The 19,195-nt window shown below is 42.6% G+C and overlaps 1 protein-coding gene across 1 annotated transcript; it reads right to left on the reverse strand.

Moving 5' to 3' along the window:
• Positions 1–18,621: 18,621 nt before the first annotated feature.
• On the reverse strand, positions 18,622–19,065 carry LOC149962265 (F-box DNA helicase 1-like). Its single transcript, XM_090164440.1, has one exon. It carries the CDS (start codon positions 19,063–19,065, stop codon positions 18,622–18,624), a length of 444 nt encoding a protein of 147 aa, XP_090020566.1.
• Between the last annotated feature and the right edge of the window lie 130 nt (positions 19,066–19,195).

Consider the following 19,195-nt stretch of genomic DNA (forward strand, 5'->3'; position numbering starts at 1 on the left):
TATTTAATAAAGTTATCAAGTACGAAAGGGTAAAAAAAATCCCAGACGACGCTTGAGAAATGGAGAGTTTGAAGAGGCTTCTCGAAAAGCCGTGAATAATGGCAACGTAAAGAGCGCCGCGGGAGTATCGGCGGCGGAAACGGGAAGCTCGCTTTCGGCGCGCGGCTGTTGGTGAAATGTCATTCATTTAAACGGCCAATCGAACTGTTTAGAATTCTGATTGGCAGTCTGCTCGAGATTTACGTCACAAATCGCTGGTTTTTTAAAAACCAAATAAATTTTCTGATAATTTATAATACCGGGTGACGTTAATATATTGAAGGGCGTACGTTAAAAACATAAGTTATAACATAAGTCTATAATATCATTTTATAAGTTTGTCACTTTGGGGATTATTTTACTGAGAGCTAGTAACGGAGTGACGTAAACATAAGAAAAAAATCTCCCCCTAGCGAGGCGCTATCTAAGGCTACGTGTGACGCGTTAGAAAGCGGACGCAAAACGGTGACGAAGCCCGCAATGCAGTCTGTCTCGTGTATAGCTCTCAGTAAAACTTTTGCATGTGAAGAATAGGAAGTGTCACACTTATGTAACAATACTATACACTTATGGTTATAAGTTACAGATGATCCGTTGGTAGATAGAAAGCGCCATCTAGTTTCAAAACTGGAACTAAGGAGCCAGCTTTAACCATGTTTGTTAATAGGCCTTTCTATAAAGGAACATTGGCCTTCTGGCGGGAGTAGTGGCGTACTCCTGTAATCCCAAGCGTCTGGGAGACAGAGTTTGTGGATGGCCGTTTGAGGAAGACCACCAATCTCCCAACGGGTATCTCCACCCCTGTTACCACGTATCCCCCCGTTGGCGTGGCCGTTACACATATCTCGCCCTGATTAATCAAATGGACGAGAGGACTGAATTGTCCCACACGTCAAAATCGACTAAAAAAAAACAAAAAAACATTAATTTCTCGAGATGACCCTTAAAGATAGATCTCCGCAATTCAGAGTTATTTACTAATAACGTAATCCCGGTTCAATCCCGCCCGGTATAAAATTTTAATTTGAATTAAAATAATTGAGACGAAACAACAGAGTTTAATTTATTCAGAATAATATAAATTAAGTAGTTACAACAGCGAGTTAGACGTACTAAAACAATGCACAATTGAATTTACAGAACAAGTTTATCAGTTAAATATAATACGAAGCAAATTTTAATGAAAGAAATATCTACAGAGGCTTTTTGTAATTTTCTCGCTTACGAAATACTTGCCGCATCTTTAACGCTCATTTTATTTCAACACTCGCCCTTGATGAAGATACCGTAGATATCTGGTAGTGGACGACTCGTAGACTTCCAGTTGACGTTGTGACACATACCGCATGCAAAAGATCAATGCCGTCCAATTTCCAATATCATATAATGACTCGCACACCCAGGAAATCAATGACTGCGTTAGGAATCGTAGATATCCAAATATCCACACCAAAAGTATTAACAAGAAGCAAAAACCTTACCATCAACAAAGCACAGAGATCCACTTGACTAAACGGCAGCTCTTATATCAATAATCGTTAAATAAACGCATTTGCGTTATTACAACTATAATTAAGACGATAAGAAAACCCGTAAATAAATAACAACCGTGAACAATTGGTGGAAACACTGCCATTGGAAGTTGAGAGGTTGCCATAACACTCAGCACTCGGTCCGTCCCAAAAGTCAATAGGAAGAAGTTGAAGAGAGAACGTCCGTACAAACACAAACATAACAGACTCAACAAACACAAACACAAACACAATAGACTCAACACCCACAACCGTCATAACACAAACTCAACATTCACACCCTACACATAAACATTACAACAATCAAACTGAGTTAAAACCGTCGCGACGTTGAGCGTTGACGAAAAAAACCATCCAAACCAAACCCAATCGCAAATTAATCCGTTAACGCTCACTGTCACACGGTGGTTTTGCCAACCCTTCGAGAAACTGCGTACGCAGTGATTACACTTTGCACCGAAACTGCGAACAGGACACACACACAGACAGAGAGACACACAGACAGACAGACACACACACAGACACGGTGATTGTATAACCCCTCCTAGAGGACATTTATAGTTCTTATCATGTAATATTTGTAATGCATATTCTTGGGGCGTGCCTATGTTTTTTATTATATTTAACTGATTACATTTTTGGTATAAAAACGATGAACAAACATGGGAAAACGGTTCAGTATGCAGTTCTAATCGTTGCTATAGCCTAGGAGCACTAAACAGTAAACACATCACCCCACACAAAAGGAGAATGCAACCCGTCAAAAGTCGTGCATTTTCATTGTCTTCCCCCTTTCCGTAAAACGTTCAGAGTAATGGCTCGTCCAATGAAATTTGTACACAGCACTGCGTTAGCGTGTTTAAAGGCTAGCTGCGTTATCATTGTGTTTGTTGCCCATAAAATAGGCGAAAATCTCGGCCATAACGTCCAGTGAATTATAAACGCCAGCTTATAGTGCTTTTCTTTTACGAACTTTGTTTTTTTTTATTACAATTTTCATTACCTTGGGTATATGGTTTGACATTTTCTGGATTTCTAAGTATTTGAATTATCTTGTTGTTTGATTGGGTTATTATTATATATTTTTATTACATATTTCTGCTAATACATTGTTTATTACTGTGGGAATTTAGATTGACTATTTCTTGATTCCCAAGTATTTTAATTAACTTGTTACTTGGTTGGTTTATTATTATATATTTTTCTATTGGTTATTTTTCTGGTTTTATTTAGTCTATCTAAAGTGTTGATAATGAGGGAGAATTCATGTCTACAATTTTTAATTTGCATTGATTTTTATCGGCTTTGTTGGGTTGTCGTCATGAGCCCACGCAGTTTTTATTAGTGTTTTCACTTATAGTTTTGGTTTTCGCTTTAACTTTTGTTTTCCATATACATTTGATCGTTTAAGAACAATAATACAATGGGTTGGTTTTTGTCTATAAAATAGTACATTTTTCGTTTCGTGAGAGTTCTTATAATTTAAAATTTTGTATTTTCTATTTCTCATTTTGTTGCTTTGTTAATTTATTAACGTTTTGGGTCTAAAGTTGGTTTTTGTTCTATTGATATGGGAAATTTGTTTAAGGCAATAACATTTGTAATATTTATTATAATTATAATAAAAAATATTTTCCCAATGGGGGCTTCGACCCCGCCGCCCCATGGGATCGGCGCCACTGGTTGAGGGCCGTGTCCAGTAGTTAACACGCCCAAGGCCAATTGTTCCGAGCAGAGGTATATTTTGGCAAGCTTGCCAACTTGTTTTTTTTTACTGACTTCTGATAATAAATATTTTAAGTGCGTACACAAATTCTTGTAGAGAGAACACACTACACTCCTGTAATTCCTGTTCATATTAAGATATAGAGGGTGTCCCGGAAAATGGAAAATGATAAATAACTGAAAAACGTTTTCTGAAATTTTTAAAATTTCTATGGAACATTCCTAGTGCAGGGGGACATTTACTAGTGTAAAATTGAATGACCTTAAAGACATGGTTCAAGGTCTTTCAAAAACTATCTCGATAAGTGAGAACCTTTGGGTTTACGGATTTGGTTCCAAGTAGAACGCCATATTATTAGTTCAAACTAGGAGCAACAAACACAAGGAGTACGCAGCTAGCCTTTAAACACGCTAACGCAGTGTTGCGTACAAATTTCATTGGACGAGCCTTTACTCTCAATGTTTTACGGGTGGGCTGGAAGACAATTTCCGAATTGCACTACTTTTGACGGGTTGCGTTCTCCTTGTGTGGGGTGCTGTGCTTGTTGCTCCTAGTTGCCAGCAACGCCAAAACTCGTCTGAAGGTTGTATTTAAAAGTGGTTTTGGGCTTTAAAGAGTTGCAAAACGCATATTTATCTTGAACCTCAAGATGAAGGGTTGCAAAAGTGGTTTTTGGGCATCCCATGATCCCACCCGAAATGATATCCTGGATACGCCTTTGAAAGCCAATGCTTGTGGCACTGGCACCGGGTAAAAACTTGGAACCACTCCTTCCGCGGTAATAGTGAGTGTAGGGAGCTGTTGGCTACGTTACATGATTGAGCTCGTTTAACGACGGAGCTCATAGTGTTGTTCAACATTTTAATTGAAATTTCACGGAAGGAATTAATTATTATTTATCGCAAAACTTCAATTTATCGGCCTCTGATTGGTCAAATTTTGTCACATAAAAGTTATTGGAATTAATAATATGGTGAGTAACAACTTTCTATTTGAAGCCAAATCCGTAAACCCAACGGTTCTCGAGATAATCTTTGAATGACCTTGAAGACATGGTTCAAGGTCATTCAAATTTACACTAGTAATTGTACCCCTGCACGAGGAATGTTCCGTAGAAATTTAAAATTTTCCAACAAATGTTTTTCAGTTATTTCTCATTTTCCTTTTCCGGGACATCCTGTATATCCTAATATGAACAGGATGAGTGTAGTGTGTTCTCTCTACAAGCATTTGTGTCAGAAGTCAGTATAAAAAACTAACTATAAACAGCGATAATACCGGAATAAAAACATTTATTTCGCAAAAAATAAATATTAGGTTTTCGGTTTATATTTAAAAAAGTCTTGCAAATAAAGAATCAACGAAGGAGTAGTATAAATATCGAGTGTCAAACATCGCTATGTCATTGATCACCCATCGACCTATCCATTGACATAACTTACCAAGTATTACGAAAGAAGTTTTACGAGGAGCAAAATGATTGGGCGAATTTCTTTCCTGACGTTGGCAGCAATGGTAATAATAAATTAATTTAAATCCTTATCATATTGATACCGTGATGTTCGTTATTGATGTTTCATGTGACTTCAGGTTCTGTGTCAAAAATCCATCGACGTTGAAGCTCCGCATGATGTTGAGATCGCAGCTCCAATGCCCTTGGACATGGCCCCGCCCTTCAACACTGCTCAGGAACAGGCCTTAGAGTTGCCGGCTGTCGTTTTCGATATCCCTCAACCATCCTTGTCTCCGGTACAACCAACGATCGAGATGCCTAAGGGCGCCCCCAGAAGTGCACGATGTTCCCCACGCCGACATCGGCTTCTCAGGGAATATCTTTAATGAGAAGAAAGTAGTCCTCAACATCCCTTCGCCGGTCATCGAGGCACCGAAACCCATCGTCCAAACTAAGCCCGCCCTCTTCAGGGTACCTCAGGCCATCTTCGTCATTCCCAGTCCCGTGGTCCAGCACAAACCCATGGTGTACAAGGTGCCCCACACTCTCATCGTTCACAGACCAGAAGTGAACCTGCAACAATATCACGTGGCTATCCCACAAATGAAGGTCGTCAAGGGATCAAAGTCTGCTTACTCCCAACCCATCCCTGAAATTTATAAAGCTAAAACATCTGGTCCCGTTTTCACGAAGGTGGATTCTAAGATCCAAGCTGTTCCGGGCTTTGGTAAGATGATCGCGGACATGGAGGCGTCCAAGGCAGCTTCCTTCCAAGTGGCCAAGGATGTGATCGAGAAGAGCTTCAATAACAAGGTGGCTCGCGTCTCGAAGACTGTACAAGGCGCTATTTAGAAATCGGTCCTGTGGCGTTATTTGTTTTTTTAAATCTGTATTTATTACTGTAAATATTTACGTTCGTGTAAATAGGCCTACCTCTACAAAATAAAATTGGAATTTTTAAAAGTACAGTGAAGCACAGGGCCCAGGAATTTGCCAAAAGAAGCCTATGACGAAGTTAAAGCCAGCTCGGGAGGTGTCCTAAAAGAGCTTAACCCGGTTTTTGATCAATCCATTAGAGCCCACTGCATTTGTTTGCCGTTGTCAACTTAATTTCCACGCGTGTCTTTTTCACATTTCGTAGCAATTTGTGGACAGTGGTGCATGGAATAGAATGACGTAGTTTATTTTTTTGAAAAACCAATGTTTCCATATAGTGGGGGCGGAAGTAAAAACCCTGAGAAAATAACTCTCATACGTTGCATCCATAAATATTCAAGGTCCTTGAAAAAAAGATTTGTTCCATCAAGTGTAGATGGAAATATTCGCGTTCCAGTCTGAAAGCCAATTTATAGTCTGCCCTCTCATCAGCTCTGGTTCACGGTACACACAAAGGAAGTGAGCCTGCAACAGTGCCACGTGGCTATTCCCCAATTTAAGCTTGTAAAGCAAGGGTTCCAAGTCCGCCTACACTCAATCCATCCCTGAAAACTACTAAGTGAAGACGAAATTGGATTCTAAGACGTTTTATAACATGTTGAGGAATTTTCACGCTCTAAATGAATTTTGAAAACCGTCTGCACCACCTTAAGACTTTTAATTCATTTTTAACCAGGTGGCCAGGTAGCAATGGGTAGGAGGGTGGTGCCAAGGCCTTCATGCCACGTGAGCCAACAGCTCCGTAAACACTCTAGTACCGTTAACCTCAACAAGTTTTTAAAGAAACGGATCGCGGAAGGAGTTGTTTTGAGTTTTCTTCCAATGTCCTAGTCTGGAATCGGACCCGGCTCCTCTTGCGAACCATTCCGTCGCCCCATCGTTAAAATAATTATCTATTACAAATGTACAATAAGAAATGCTTCGTATCTAATTTACTTTTCTTTTTTCTACAAAACTAAAATGGCACCAAACTCAAAATCTGAAATGGCGAAATCTACTCCACTCGCTTGTTTACTATTTGAAACAAAGGCTTAGCACTCCCTTTTGGTTCTAATGGTGATATTTTTGGCAAATCGCCCAAAATCGCCACTTACCCATCTATTCTCTTTATGTTAGATTATAAATTTATAGCTTGAATCACCCAGCGATCAAAACTCTTGGACGCTCTAAATTTTTTAAGAGGTATCAATGACATCACCCTAAAAACGCCATATTTAGCGCACCTCCACGGTTGGTGGAACCAAAGTAGTCATTTACATCCAAGTTAATTCTAAAAGTCGATCAAAGCCTAGTTAGCTTCGACTGGACTAAATTTATTACGTCACTTATTACAATTATAGCATTATCAGTTTCATATGTCTCTAATCGATGTACAGAAATTAGGAAATGATTAGTTCTCGTTAATCAGTGACGAAACGTGGTAACGAAAACGATAATATGATACCAATTTATTTAAGAAACAATCTGATAAATAAATTTATGAGGGACAGTGCCATACTTATGAGGGACAGTGGCATACTTATTATGGACAGTGGCATACTTATGAGGGACAGTGGCATCCTTATTATGGACAGTGGCATACTTATGAGGGACAGTGGCATACTTATTATGGACAGTGGCATACTTATGAGGGACAGTGGTATACTTATGACGGATAATGGCATACTTATGAGGGACAGTGGCCTACTTATGAGGGACAGTGGCCTACTTATGAGGGACAGTGGCCTACTTATGAGGGACAGTGGCCTACTTATGAGGGACAGTGGCCTACTTATGAGGGACAGTGGCCTACTTATGAGGGACAGTGGCCTACTTATGAGGGACAGTGGCCTACTTATGAGGGACAGTGGCCTACTTATGAGGGACAGTGGCCTACTTATGACGGATAATGGCATACTTATGAGGGACAGTGGCCTACTTATGAGGGACAGTGGCCTACTTATGAGGGACAGTGGCATACTTATGAGGGACAGTGGCATACTTATGAGGGACAGTGGCATACTTATGAGGGACAGTGGCATACTTATGAGGGACAGTGGCCTACTTATGAGGGACAGTGGCATACTTATGAGGGACAGTGGCATACTTATTATGGACAGTGGCATACTTATGAGGGACAGTGGCATACTTATGACGGATAATGGCATACTTATGAGGGACAGTGGCATACTTATGAGGGACAGTGGCCTACTTATGAGGGACAGTGGCATACTTATGAGGGACAGTGGCATACTTATTATGGACAGTGGCATACTTATGACGAATAATGGCATACTTATGAGGGACAGTAGCCTACTTATGAGGGACAGTGGCATACGTATGGGGGATTATGTTATATATCCTAATGTGAACGGGATGAATACAGTGTATGGACTAAAAATTACCAGAAGACAAAAATTATATGTTTTCTGTATATATTTAAACAATTGCTAAAATAAAAATCCAACGAAAGAGTAGTATAAATATACTGTGTCAATTACAGTTGAGTTACTAATCATTGATTTATCTACTCATGGACATCATTTATTGAGTTTTATACGGAAAAAATTGTACGAGGAACAAAATGATTGGGCTAATCTCTTTCCTGACGTTGACAGTGAGGGTAATAATAAATCAATTTAAATCCTTCTCTTATTGTACCGTGATGTTCGTTATTGATGTTTCGTGTGACTTCAGGTTCTGTGCCAAAAATTCATCGACGTTGAAGCTCCGCATGACGTTTAGATCGCAGCTCCAATGCCCTTGGACATGGCCCCGCCCTTGAACACTATTCAGGAACAGGTCTTAGAATTGCCGGCTGCCGTCTTCGACATTCCTCAAACATCCTTGTCCAACCAACAATTATGATGCCTAAAGGTTCACCAGAAGAGCATGATGTTCCCCACGCCAACATCGACTTCTAAGGGAATATCTTAAAAGATAAGTTAGTGGTCCACTATATCCCTTCACCCGTCATCGAGGCTCCTAAACCCATCGTCCAGACCAAACCCGCCTTCCTCAGGGTGCCTCACGCCATCTTCGTCATTCCCAGTCCCGTAGTCCAGCATAAGCCCATGATCTACAAGTTACCCCACACTCTTATCATACACCGACCAGAAGTGAACCTGCAACCGTACCACGGGCTCGTACCCCATAAGAAGGTTATCATGGGATCCAAGTCCGCCTACACCCAACCCATACCAGATAGCTACAAAGTCAAGACCTCTCGGCCCAACTTCCAAGTTGTCCATGGGTTTGGTAAGATAACCGCGGACATGGAAGCATCCAAGGCGGCTTCCGTCCAAGTGGCCAGAAACATCGTCGAAAATAAATTCCATGATAAAGTCGCCCGCGTCTTTGATTTTAATCACTATGTATTCTCGTAAATATTTATCATCATGTAAATAGAAGTACGCGACATGCCAAAAAAGAACTATATTTTAAAACGATGTTTCGTTTTCATACGTGTTTAAACATTCCATTAAATTTAGCATTTGCATTAAATCTTTTTACCAAGTTGTTGAATATGGTAAAAATTTTAAATTATGAAATTTTGAAAACTTTCGCATATTGGCTTTGCAGTGTTACTACTATAACTACACTAAGCCGTAAACTGTTGATAGAATGTAGTTGAAAAGTTTATTGTTACACACAAGGGCGTATTTAAGGGGGGGGGGGGTTCAAACCCCCTCCCGAAATGGTGATGACGGGGGGGGGGTGCCTAATAAAAATCAGTGAAACTTCCGTCAGCACCCCCCCTCCTTGAAATTTTCCCTCAACCCCCCCCCCCCCCCCCTGAAATAAAATCATGGATACGCCCTTGGTTACACATTACACTAGTGCTTGGTAGTAGTGGTAATACGAAAAATAAACTGTATTGTAGTTCATTTCTTCGTTTGCATTTTTCTATTCGGTTGGCTAATGCAACAAAATTACACTTTTACGAAGTATTCGTTAGAACATTTCCGATAAACTCCTTCATTTTATAAAATGTACTTTACTATTCACCCCTTCATTAAATTCTCAGTAAACTGCCCTCTACAACGCGGATAACTGAAAAGTCGCTCGAAGACTTGGTCTTAAGGTGGTGCCTTGGTTCATTATTTTTAAAGTGCTGGGGATATGACAAGTCATAGCTAGTGAAGTGATTTATCAACCCTGTGAATTTCTCATTCAGTTTGAATTTTTATAGTATATAATAAGATGAGAAATCTAATTGGGTTTTATAATATTATTTTATTAATATGGTGAAATAGATGAGGTTTCGATTTTTGTGCCCATTTGTTTGTTTCCTTCAAATTTTGAAGAAATATATTGGCGAAACAATTTGAATTTCCTCTGATTTAATTGGGTTATTTGTCGGATTTTGTGTCAGAACTTTAAAGTCATTGCAGGAAATGAATATCTATGAATTTTTCGGTGCATGTCTCCGGATTTTTCTGATTATCCCAATCCCTCGGTATTAATAGCAAACGCTTTGCAACCCTTCTCTTATTTTGGCATCCACTTCAAACATGATTGAAGTTGAATCTTCTCCGAATCTGTCACGGGTCAAATGTTTGCGCGGCTCGTTGCACGGTGTTCATAGTTGGCAACCCGGGGCGAAGTGTTTTCATTGTGTTCGCAGTTTCCAGAGACGTAGAAAAGGCCACTTTAATTCCCGGGATTCTCTCCCAACATGTATAGCTATATCCAGCAGTAATGGATCTCTTTTAGCCCTGAATTTATATTTTACCGGGGCTCGAGCCCGCACTCGGCGGCCCTGATTGTGTATACTCTCTAGCACCCTGACTTTAATTCAGATGTTAAATTATATACGCTTGTTTTCGCTTTAATTGAATTATAATGGTTAAAAGTTCGTTCACGTGTTTGTAAAATATGTGAAGTCACATATAATTACTTGTTTTTATTAATTTATTTATAAGTGATATCAAGAACTCCCTCTTCGAACAACTCTCGAACGTAGAATTGCCTGATACTGATATGTTTAGTGCGTCTCTGAAATTCTGGATTCCGGATGAGCTTCATGGCGCTAGCGTCGTCAATTCGAAGAACCGGCACGTCGTTGTCTCGTATCCTGACGACGTCCTTTGCTGCTTCAGTAGCGGCTACCAACTCGGCTTCGGTGGTGGATAGAGTGGCAGATTACTACTTTCAACTGGCCCACGTGACTGGAGTAGAACCCGTAAGACGGACTATCCGGGAAGTGGAACGTCTAGTCTTTTCGCAACCCCCTTCATCTGCGTCGCAATAGGGGACGGTCGTTGTGGTATCATCAGCATGGAACAAGAGACCCAGTGTTGAGGTTCCTCGCAGGTAGCGGAAAATTCATTTGACGGCGTTCCAATCAGCTACAGCTGGACTTTCCAGGGCTTGCGATGCTCGATTTACGGCGAACTCGATGTCTCGATGTCGGGTCGTGCGCCCAGGGCTGCGTAGCGAATACTTCCGATGGCTGAAGAGTAGACTGTCGTTGTCTCGAGCTTTACTCGACCTTCTTCGCTCGTGTCTGGGGCAATGGCTGTTGTTTTCACAGGTTTACATTCGACCATACCGAATCTTTCCAGGACGTTTTCAATGTAAGCGCTCTGATGCAGGAAGATTGAGCCGTCTTACGTGAAGTCGATGTTCAGTCCAAGGTAAGTAAAAGCTGCCCCAAATATTATTTCGTACTCTTTGGTGAATTGACGGAGGAAGTCATCAATGACATCGGCAGTAGTCGCAGCTAGAAGCCCATCGTCGACGTAGAGTAGGAGAACGAAGTACACCCTCTGAGAAGACATAGGCAGTGATCACCATCGGCTTTTTTGAAACCATACTCTCGTACATTCCAACAGCGTGGTGACTACTTCAAGCCGTACAAGTTCAAGTTCAAGTTCAAGTTTCAAGTCTCCAGACTCTTCCACTGACATCTTCAAAACCTTCTGTTTAAGTCAAATTGCCTTAGACAAAGTAATTTTTGTTCGACGATGCTGATAAAATTACGGAGCGTTCCGAAGCGGGCAACTGGAGCAAACGTTTCGCCGTAATCGACTCCTTCTCTTTGAGCATAGGCCTTGGCTACGAGTCTTGCTTTACGTTTCGCAAGTTATGGGCCCAACTGGTAGCAGAGCGGCGGCAAGTTCTTCAGGAGGTAAATAGATTGGTCGGGGTTCCACGTCTTTTGAGGACTTGACGGGTGTACCGACCGGTCCGGGTGTACCGACGGGTCCTGGTGTACCGACGGGTCCTGGTGTACCGACGGGTCCGGGTGTACCGACGGGTCCGGGTGTACCGACGGGTCCGGGTGTACCGACGGGTTCTGGTGTACCGAGGGGTCCTGGTGTACCGACGGGTCCTGGTGTACCGACGGGTCCTGGTGTACCGACGGGTCCTGGTGTACCGACGGGTCCTGGTGTATCGACGGGTCCTGGTGTATCGACGGGTTCGGGTGTACCGACGGGTTCGGGTGTACCGACGGGTTCGGGTGTATCGACGGGTTCGGGTGTACCGACGGGTTCGGGTGTACCGACGGGTTCGGGTGTACCGACGGGTTCGGGTGTACCGACGGGTTCGGGTGTACCGACGGGTCCTGGTGTACCGACGGGTCCTGGTGTACCGACGGGTCCTGGTGTACCGACGGGTCCTGGTGTACCGACGGGTCCGGGTGTACCGACGGGTTCGGGTGTACCGACGGGTCCTGGTGTACCGACGGGTCCTGGTGTACCGACGGGTCCTGGTGTACCGACGGGTCCTGGTGTACCGACGGGTCCTGGTGTATCGACGGGTTCGGGTGTACCGACGGGTTCGGGTGTACCGACGGGTTCGGGTGTACCGACGGGTTCGGGTGTACCGACGGGTTCGGGTGTACCGACGGGTTCGGGTGTACCGACGGGTTCGGGTGTACCGACGGGTTCGGGTGTACCGACGGGTTAGGGTGTACCGACGGGTCCTGGTGTACCGACGGGTCCTGGAGTACCAACGGGTTCGGGTGTACCGACGTGTTCGGGTGTACCGACGGGTCCTGGTGTACCGACGGGTTCGGGTGTACTGACGGGTTCGGGTGTACCGACGGGTTCGGGTGTACCGACGGGTTCGGGTGTACCGACGGGTTCGGGTGTACCGACGGGTTCGGGTGTACCGAGGGGTCCTGGTGTACCGACGGGTTCGGGTGTACCGACGGGTTCGGGTGTACCGACGGGTTCGGGTGTACCGAGGGGTCCTGGTGTACCGACGGGTCCTGGTGTACCGACGGGTCCTGGTGTACCGACGGGTCCTGGTGTATCGACGGGTTCGGGTGTACCGACGGGTCCTGGTGTACCGACGGGTCCTGGTGTACCGACGGGTCCTGGGGTACCGACGGGTCCTGGTGTACCGACGGGTCCTGGTGTATCGACGGGTTCGGGTGTACCGACGGGTCCTGGTGTACCGACGGGTCCTGGTGTACCGACGGGTCCTGGTGTACCGACGGGTCCTGGGGTACCGACGGGTCCTGGTGTATCGACGGGTTCGGGTGTACCGACGGGTTCGGGTGTACCGACGGGTTCGGGTGTACCGACGGGTCCTGGTGTACCGACAGGTCCTGGTGTACCGACAGGTTCGGGTGTACCGACGGGTTCGGGTGTACTGACGGGTCCTGGTGTACCGACGGGTCCTGGTGTACCGACGGGTTCGGGTGTACCGACGGGTCCTGGTGTACCGTCAGGTTCGGGTGTACCGAGGGGTCCTGGTGTACCGACGGGTTCGGGTATACCGAGGGGTCCTGGTGTACCGACGGGTTCGGGTGTACCGACGGGTTCGGGTGTACTGACGGGTCCTGGTGTACCGACAGGTTCGGGTGTACCGACGGGTCCTGGTGTACCGACAGGTTCGGGTGTACCGACGGGTTCGGGTGTACCGACGGGTCCTGGTGTACCGACAGGTTCGGGTGTACCGACGGGTTCGGGTGTACCGACGGGTTCGGGTGTACCGACGGGTCCTGGTGTACCGACGGGTTCGGGTGTACCGACGGGTCCTGGTGTACCGACGGGTCCTGGTGTACCGACGGGTCCTGGTGTACCGACGGGTCCTGGTGTACCGACGGGTCCTGGTGTACCGACGGGTCCTGGTGTACCGACGGGTCCTGGTGTACCGACGGGTCCTGGTGTATCGACGGGTCCTGGTGTACCGACGGGTCCTGGTGTACCGACGGGTCCTGGTGTACCGACGGGTCCTGGTGTACCGACGGGTTCGGGTGTACCGACGGGTTCGGGTGTACCGACGGGTTCGGGTGTACCGACGGGTTCGGGTGTACCGACGTAGTTGTGTTTACAGCTTCTGCAAGTCCGTTCTGTTCAGGGGTATATGGCATGAAAATTCGATGATTGAGACCAACTTCTTGCGAGGTAACTCTTCGGAATTCTTCGTAATAATCATCTAGGCTAATACCCTTGGCATCACCTTAGGCTCAAGTCATCGAGCGACTTTTAATGCCTTAAACAGGTGGCTGGGTTACAATGCGTAGGAGGCATACCAAACTCTCGGTATTTGTTTAGAGGCAGCGACTTGAAAATGCAGCAACCAGGATACAATCATCAAAAGAAACATCCTTCAGTCTTCAGAATGTTCGACCACAACGAACGCATTTGAACAAGATGGGTCATCCTCCGGAGATTTTGATGTTCGCATCAACTGGGCGAGTAATTTGAGCTAGGATTTTGTTTCGGGGGGGGGGGGGGACACGCCATTGAAAAAAAGTAAAAAAAGTAAAAATATTTGTACGTACGACCATACGTTTCGGGGGGAGCATTTGCCCCCTGTGCCCCCCCCCCCCCCTCTGGCTACGCCACTACTTGAACGATTTCTGTTCGAAGATTTCCAATAGTTTATTCCACATTTCCTTTGGTGTTTCGCAGTCGAAAATCATATTCTGGACCTTACGGGCTGTACCATAAGTGTATAGTATTGTAACAAAAGCTGTGACACTTTCTATTCTTCGAATTTAACTCGGATTTTCCGTAATATATTAACATTACCTTAAATTATCAGTATTTACCCAATTTAATCGACTTTGTCCAATTCAGACAAATTAACTCAAATTAATTAAAATTTACACGTTATTACTTATATTGCCGAATATTTCTCGTATTTAACATAAATATTCCAAAATTTATTGTGTTTTTCGTGTTTACCCAATTTTTTTAAATTGGTCCAATTTAGTCGAATTTATCAAAATAAATTTTAATTTTGTTAGTTTAATTAGCAATTATTCACAAATATTTGAACTTACCTCACGCAGGTGGACTCGGGATCGAATCCCGCTAAGCTCCATGGTGGAAACCCTGTAAATTTTTCCACGTAATCCTATCAACTTTCACTTTTTCAAAAGTCTATGTGGGTGTATTTCATCAGTTGATGTAGATGGGATGGTTGGAGACAATGTTGCAGTACTTGTAGATACAATTTCATATTCATTGCCTAAATCATCATTAATGACTACTAATTCAGTGGCAGTAGCGTCTTTGGAGCCATCACTGGGTTGTTGATTAGCGATTGTGCTTACATCCGGAGTGGTATTTTCCACGGTAGGTAGATTATACCCATTTATAATGCCCTTTTGAAGTTAGAAAAAATATACATGTTTCACAAAATGTAATTTGTAAAGAGCCATCCAGGACACGGCAATTCTGTGTGACCCTCAACAACTATTTCACCTATTATGGCTAAAAGTCTCTCTTCAATTGGTGTTAAGAGATCTTTCGGTTTGGGTGCATCACCACCACCAGTGCCATTAGTGTGTCGCTTTAGCTTCTATGCCTTTGCTTTCGTGGCTGATTGAAAATTGAAGCGTGAACAAACATGAAGGTACTAAACTATAGTTTTTAAGTTAATTACCTTTCTCCACTTTGAACTGTCCTTTGCTGGGCCCGAACCATCATTGTTAAGCTGCATGGTCAATTTATCCCACAAATGGTCGGAAGTGTTTTTCGTAAATTTATTGGAAAACTTTCCAGAAAGAAACTCTGGATGACTTTCCATAAATTGAAGAATAATTTCTTGTTGTTTTTCTGTAACTTTTGCTCCTCTTTTGTTGTTAATACTCTTGTTACTTAATATAGTAGCCATAACGAAATAAAAAGGGCACTAACCAAAGTAAAGAGAAAAATCGAACTGCGCGCCAAAGCGTACACGCGTTTTTAAATTGTAACGGCGTTTCCTATTGGTTCTTAAAGTGGAAGTGACGTATATTTTTTTGAAGTGACTTTTCCTCTAACGAGAGACTCCTTACCGAGACATTGCTAACGAATGCCTAACGATAAAGGAGATAGAATAGCTTTTTAAAATAATTCTAACGAAAATCGTTATCCCGGTGATACGGATCTCTCGTTAGCTCAACGAGATGTGTCATAACGATAAAAAGATAGAATCGAGCCCCTGGATAGTTCAGAACTTTTGTACGAATAGTTGTGATTTAAATTAGGATCGTACGATTTGACGTACGCAGCCCGATGTGCAGACGAATTTTAGAGATTTCAACCTTGAGTTCTGGCCAGTACTTGCTCTTGAGCAGGTACCATTTAGAACGGTTCCGAACGGTTCAACAAGAGATTCTTGTCTGCGAATAGTTTGCATTTGGTAGTTCTAGAATTTTTTTTGCCGAATAGTGCGCATGGGGACTGGTTGAACGGTTCAGAACTCACGAATAGTTTTCAGCTATAAACTCACGGTAACTCTTTAACTCACGATGTGCTTGTGTTCAGTTAACTCTTGGTATCTTAATGTAACTTATATTATTTTATAATATATTAAACCAGTTGTGATTCTGATGAACTTTGCTTGATCATTTTTTCAATTCAACTTTGCTTACTAAGTTGAAAACTTCAATAAATTAATAATATTGTCCAAAGGAGCCAGAGGAATAATTGTCTGGTTTCTCATTCTGGGGCAGGTTCGGGAATGTATTGTCTTACTAGCAAATTAGCAATCTCGGCTTCTATGAAAGCCTTGGTGTTTATGCTAGTGTTTTTCGGTCGGAATTTGCCGCTATTTGCTTCTGTGTTGACTTTTGTCTTAAAAAGAAGCTTCATGGAAAGGTTATCCAAATCTATTCTGATATTCAAGCGGCCCTCACGGCTCTCAATCAGTTTCAGATTTCTTCTAAGCTGATCTATACACTCTTTTTAGAAACGTTTATTGGGCGCCGCCATTATCGTACAGACAGCCAACGAGCAAGCCCTCTACTCTGTGCGAGTAGTGTCAATTGAGTCGGGTATCGACTCGGGTAGTATTTTTGTCGAGTTCCATCAGCCTCGTAAGGGGATAACAGTGGGGGGTTAAATAGCACAATTTTTTTAATGCGGAAGGAGACAAAATTTTGGTAATACGAAACTTTACAAAACACGGGGTCATTTCGCGGAAATTTGGATTTCGATATCGGTCGCAACCGACGGAGTTTTTGTCACTTTTGCCTAGTTTGCTTTTATTGGAATTTAATTAAAATTAATATGGACAGTTGTTCTTGTTAAACTTTTGACCGATCTCTTTTCAATTGATTTTCTTTTCGTTTATCACGTATTTCATTATTACCATTAGTTTCATTGCTCGACATTGTTAAAACCGAAAATTTTCAAACAGACTGAGGAACTCGCGGAGGAATACTACGCGGTCATCGTACATTCGTTTACCGCGACGCGCACCCTCTAGTGGAGGTAATCGAAATCAAAATCCGAACTGGCTTAGGGGGGCGCCAATTTTTCCCTTTACGAGGCTGATTTAACCATTTAAGCCAAAAAAAAAACCTTTATTCGGGAAGTCCAATAGTTAAGAAAAACGTTCGATAATTTTTTTGGGTAATTTTCTTTTAATTATTTATAACGGTATACTTGATTATTCATAACTGTATTAAACTTGATATATGAGAATTCTTAACGAATTATAGATTTAAAACTTAATAATTCATGGATTGATTATTTAACTGTATTAAACATTTAAACTACGAAATTGATACCAAAGTAACCTAAGCCTTACGGTGCCCATGGAGGAATAGCTATTCCTCTATGCGGTGCCCAAACCGCCATCCGAACTCAAGCGGGAGAAAAGCCCAAATGTTAAAGTGACGCTCGAAACCAAAACTAAAACTTAACACTAGTCGAACGAGGAATTTTAAAATCGCGGAGCCCCACTACGGAACGATTGTTGAATGTCGACTGTCGACTGTTCTCTCAAGGTCATGGAAAGGAGGGGATAAACGGTTTTTACCGGTCAATCATTGTTTCACTTCCTTCTCTTTTCCCTCTCTTTCACTTACGAACTTATTCTTATACAGGGTTTTAACTAAAAATGGACCAGGGCGAATATCTGAAAATGTGTTTTAGCTACGATTTTGAAATTTTAGGTTGTTATAGAGCGCTCAGGGGGTCAACCAACTATGAAAATGTCAATGACCTTGAACCATGTCTTCAAGGTCGTTCGAAAAATAACTTGAGAACCGTAAGAGCTACGATGTTGGTTCCAATTAGAAAGGTGTTCCCCGTCACATTTTATGGCTAACTAGCTTTGACTCGATCTGATTTGCGAAATAGGAAGTTGAGCAATGTTAGGCCAAAATCAAGAAGGTCGTTAAGTTGATAACGTGTTAAAGACGATGTTCAACTGATAACTTTAAAAGTACTCTTGTTAGAGTACTGAAATTTGTTAGACAACCTCATCGTGGTTGAGGGTCTTTAGTTTGAAAATTTCAGCTCCCAAAACTCGTCTTCCTCGTCCATTTTTCAGTCAACACCCTGTATACTATTGTATAGTAATATCAGGGAGCGTCCCGTTGAAATTATTGCGGCGGAAACACAAAATATTAAAATACTTGTGGAATAGTCGAGTAAACGAACGTGATGATAAAAATAGAAATCCGATGAAATAAGCAAGGCGGCTTTTTCGAGTACCTGAGTATGTAAATTTTCGATACTCGATAATCAACGAGTATTGCATTTTTCTTAATCGAGTTACGAGTTTGGGTCATCCACAGTTTCTGATATCAGAACCAACGCCGCAATAAAGCAGTAGGGATTATACTCCTCTTCTTTAATCTTGGGAAAATGTGTGTCAACCACATGTTTAGCCCCTGCAAATTTTGGATGTCTTTTAATGTAAGTTATCATATCTTGCGTGATTGTTTTCTGAAATATTTTCATGTCTTCAACAATTCCAAATATAAGAGAGTCCATATTCGTTATTTTCCGGTCCCGCATGTACTTTTGTAGTTGTGTGTACACTTGTTTTCCACATTCCTTTGGGTATATCTTTAATTTATGGTACTTTTTCTTCCATGGTAAAAATTTGTTATTACTAACAATTTCGTTCCATCGTGGTGATACCAAGGATACGTTTATAAGCAACATTTGTAAAGGTAAATGTCCAAATATCATTTCCATAATGTGATCAGGCATTAGTTCAATAAGACACTTTATTCATTCAATAAAAATAATGCATCAACTTGAGACTTCTGATCTCTCTGAAACACCGGCCAAACAGATCCTCCGTTTTGTGTTAGAGATTGGACTATTTAAGTCGTAGGTT

The sequence above is a fragment of the Leiobunum rupestre genome, chromosome 1 (assembly GCF_980474605.1).
Source record: "Leiobunum rupestre chromosome 1, qqLeiRupe1.1.hap1, whole genome shotgun sequence".
NCBI lineage: Eukaryota > Metazoa > Arthropoda > Arachnida > Opiliones > Sclerosomatidae > Leiobunum > Leiobunum rupestre.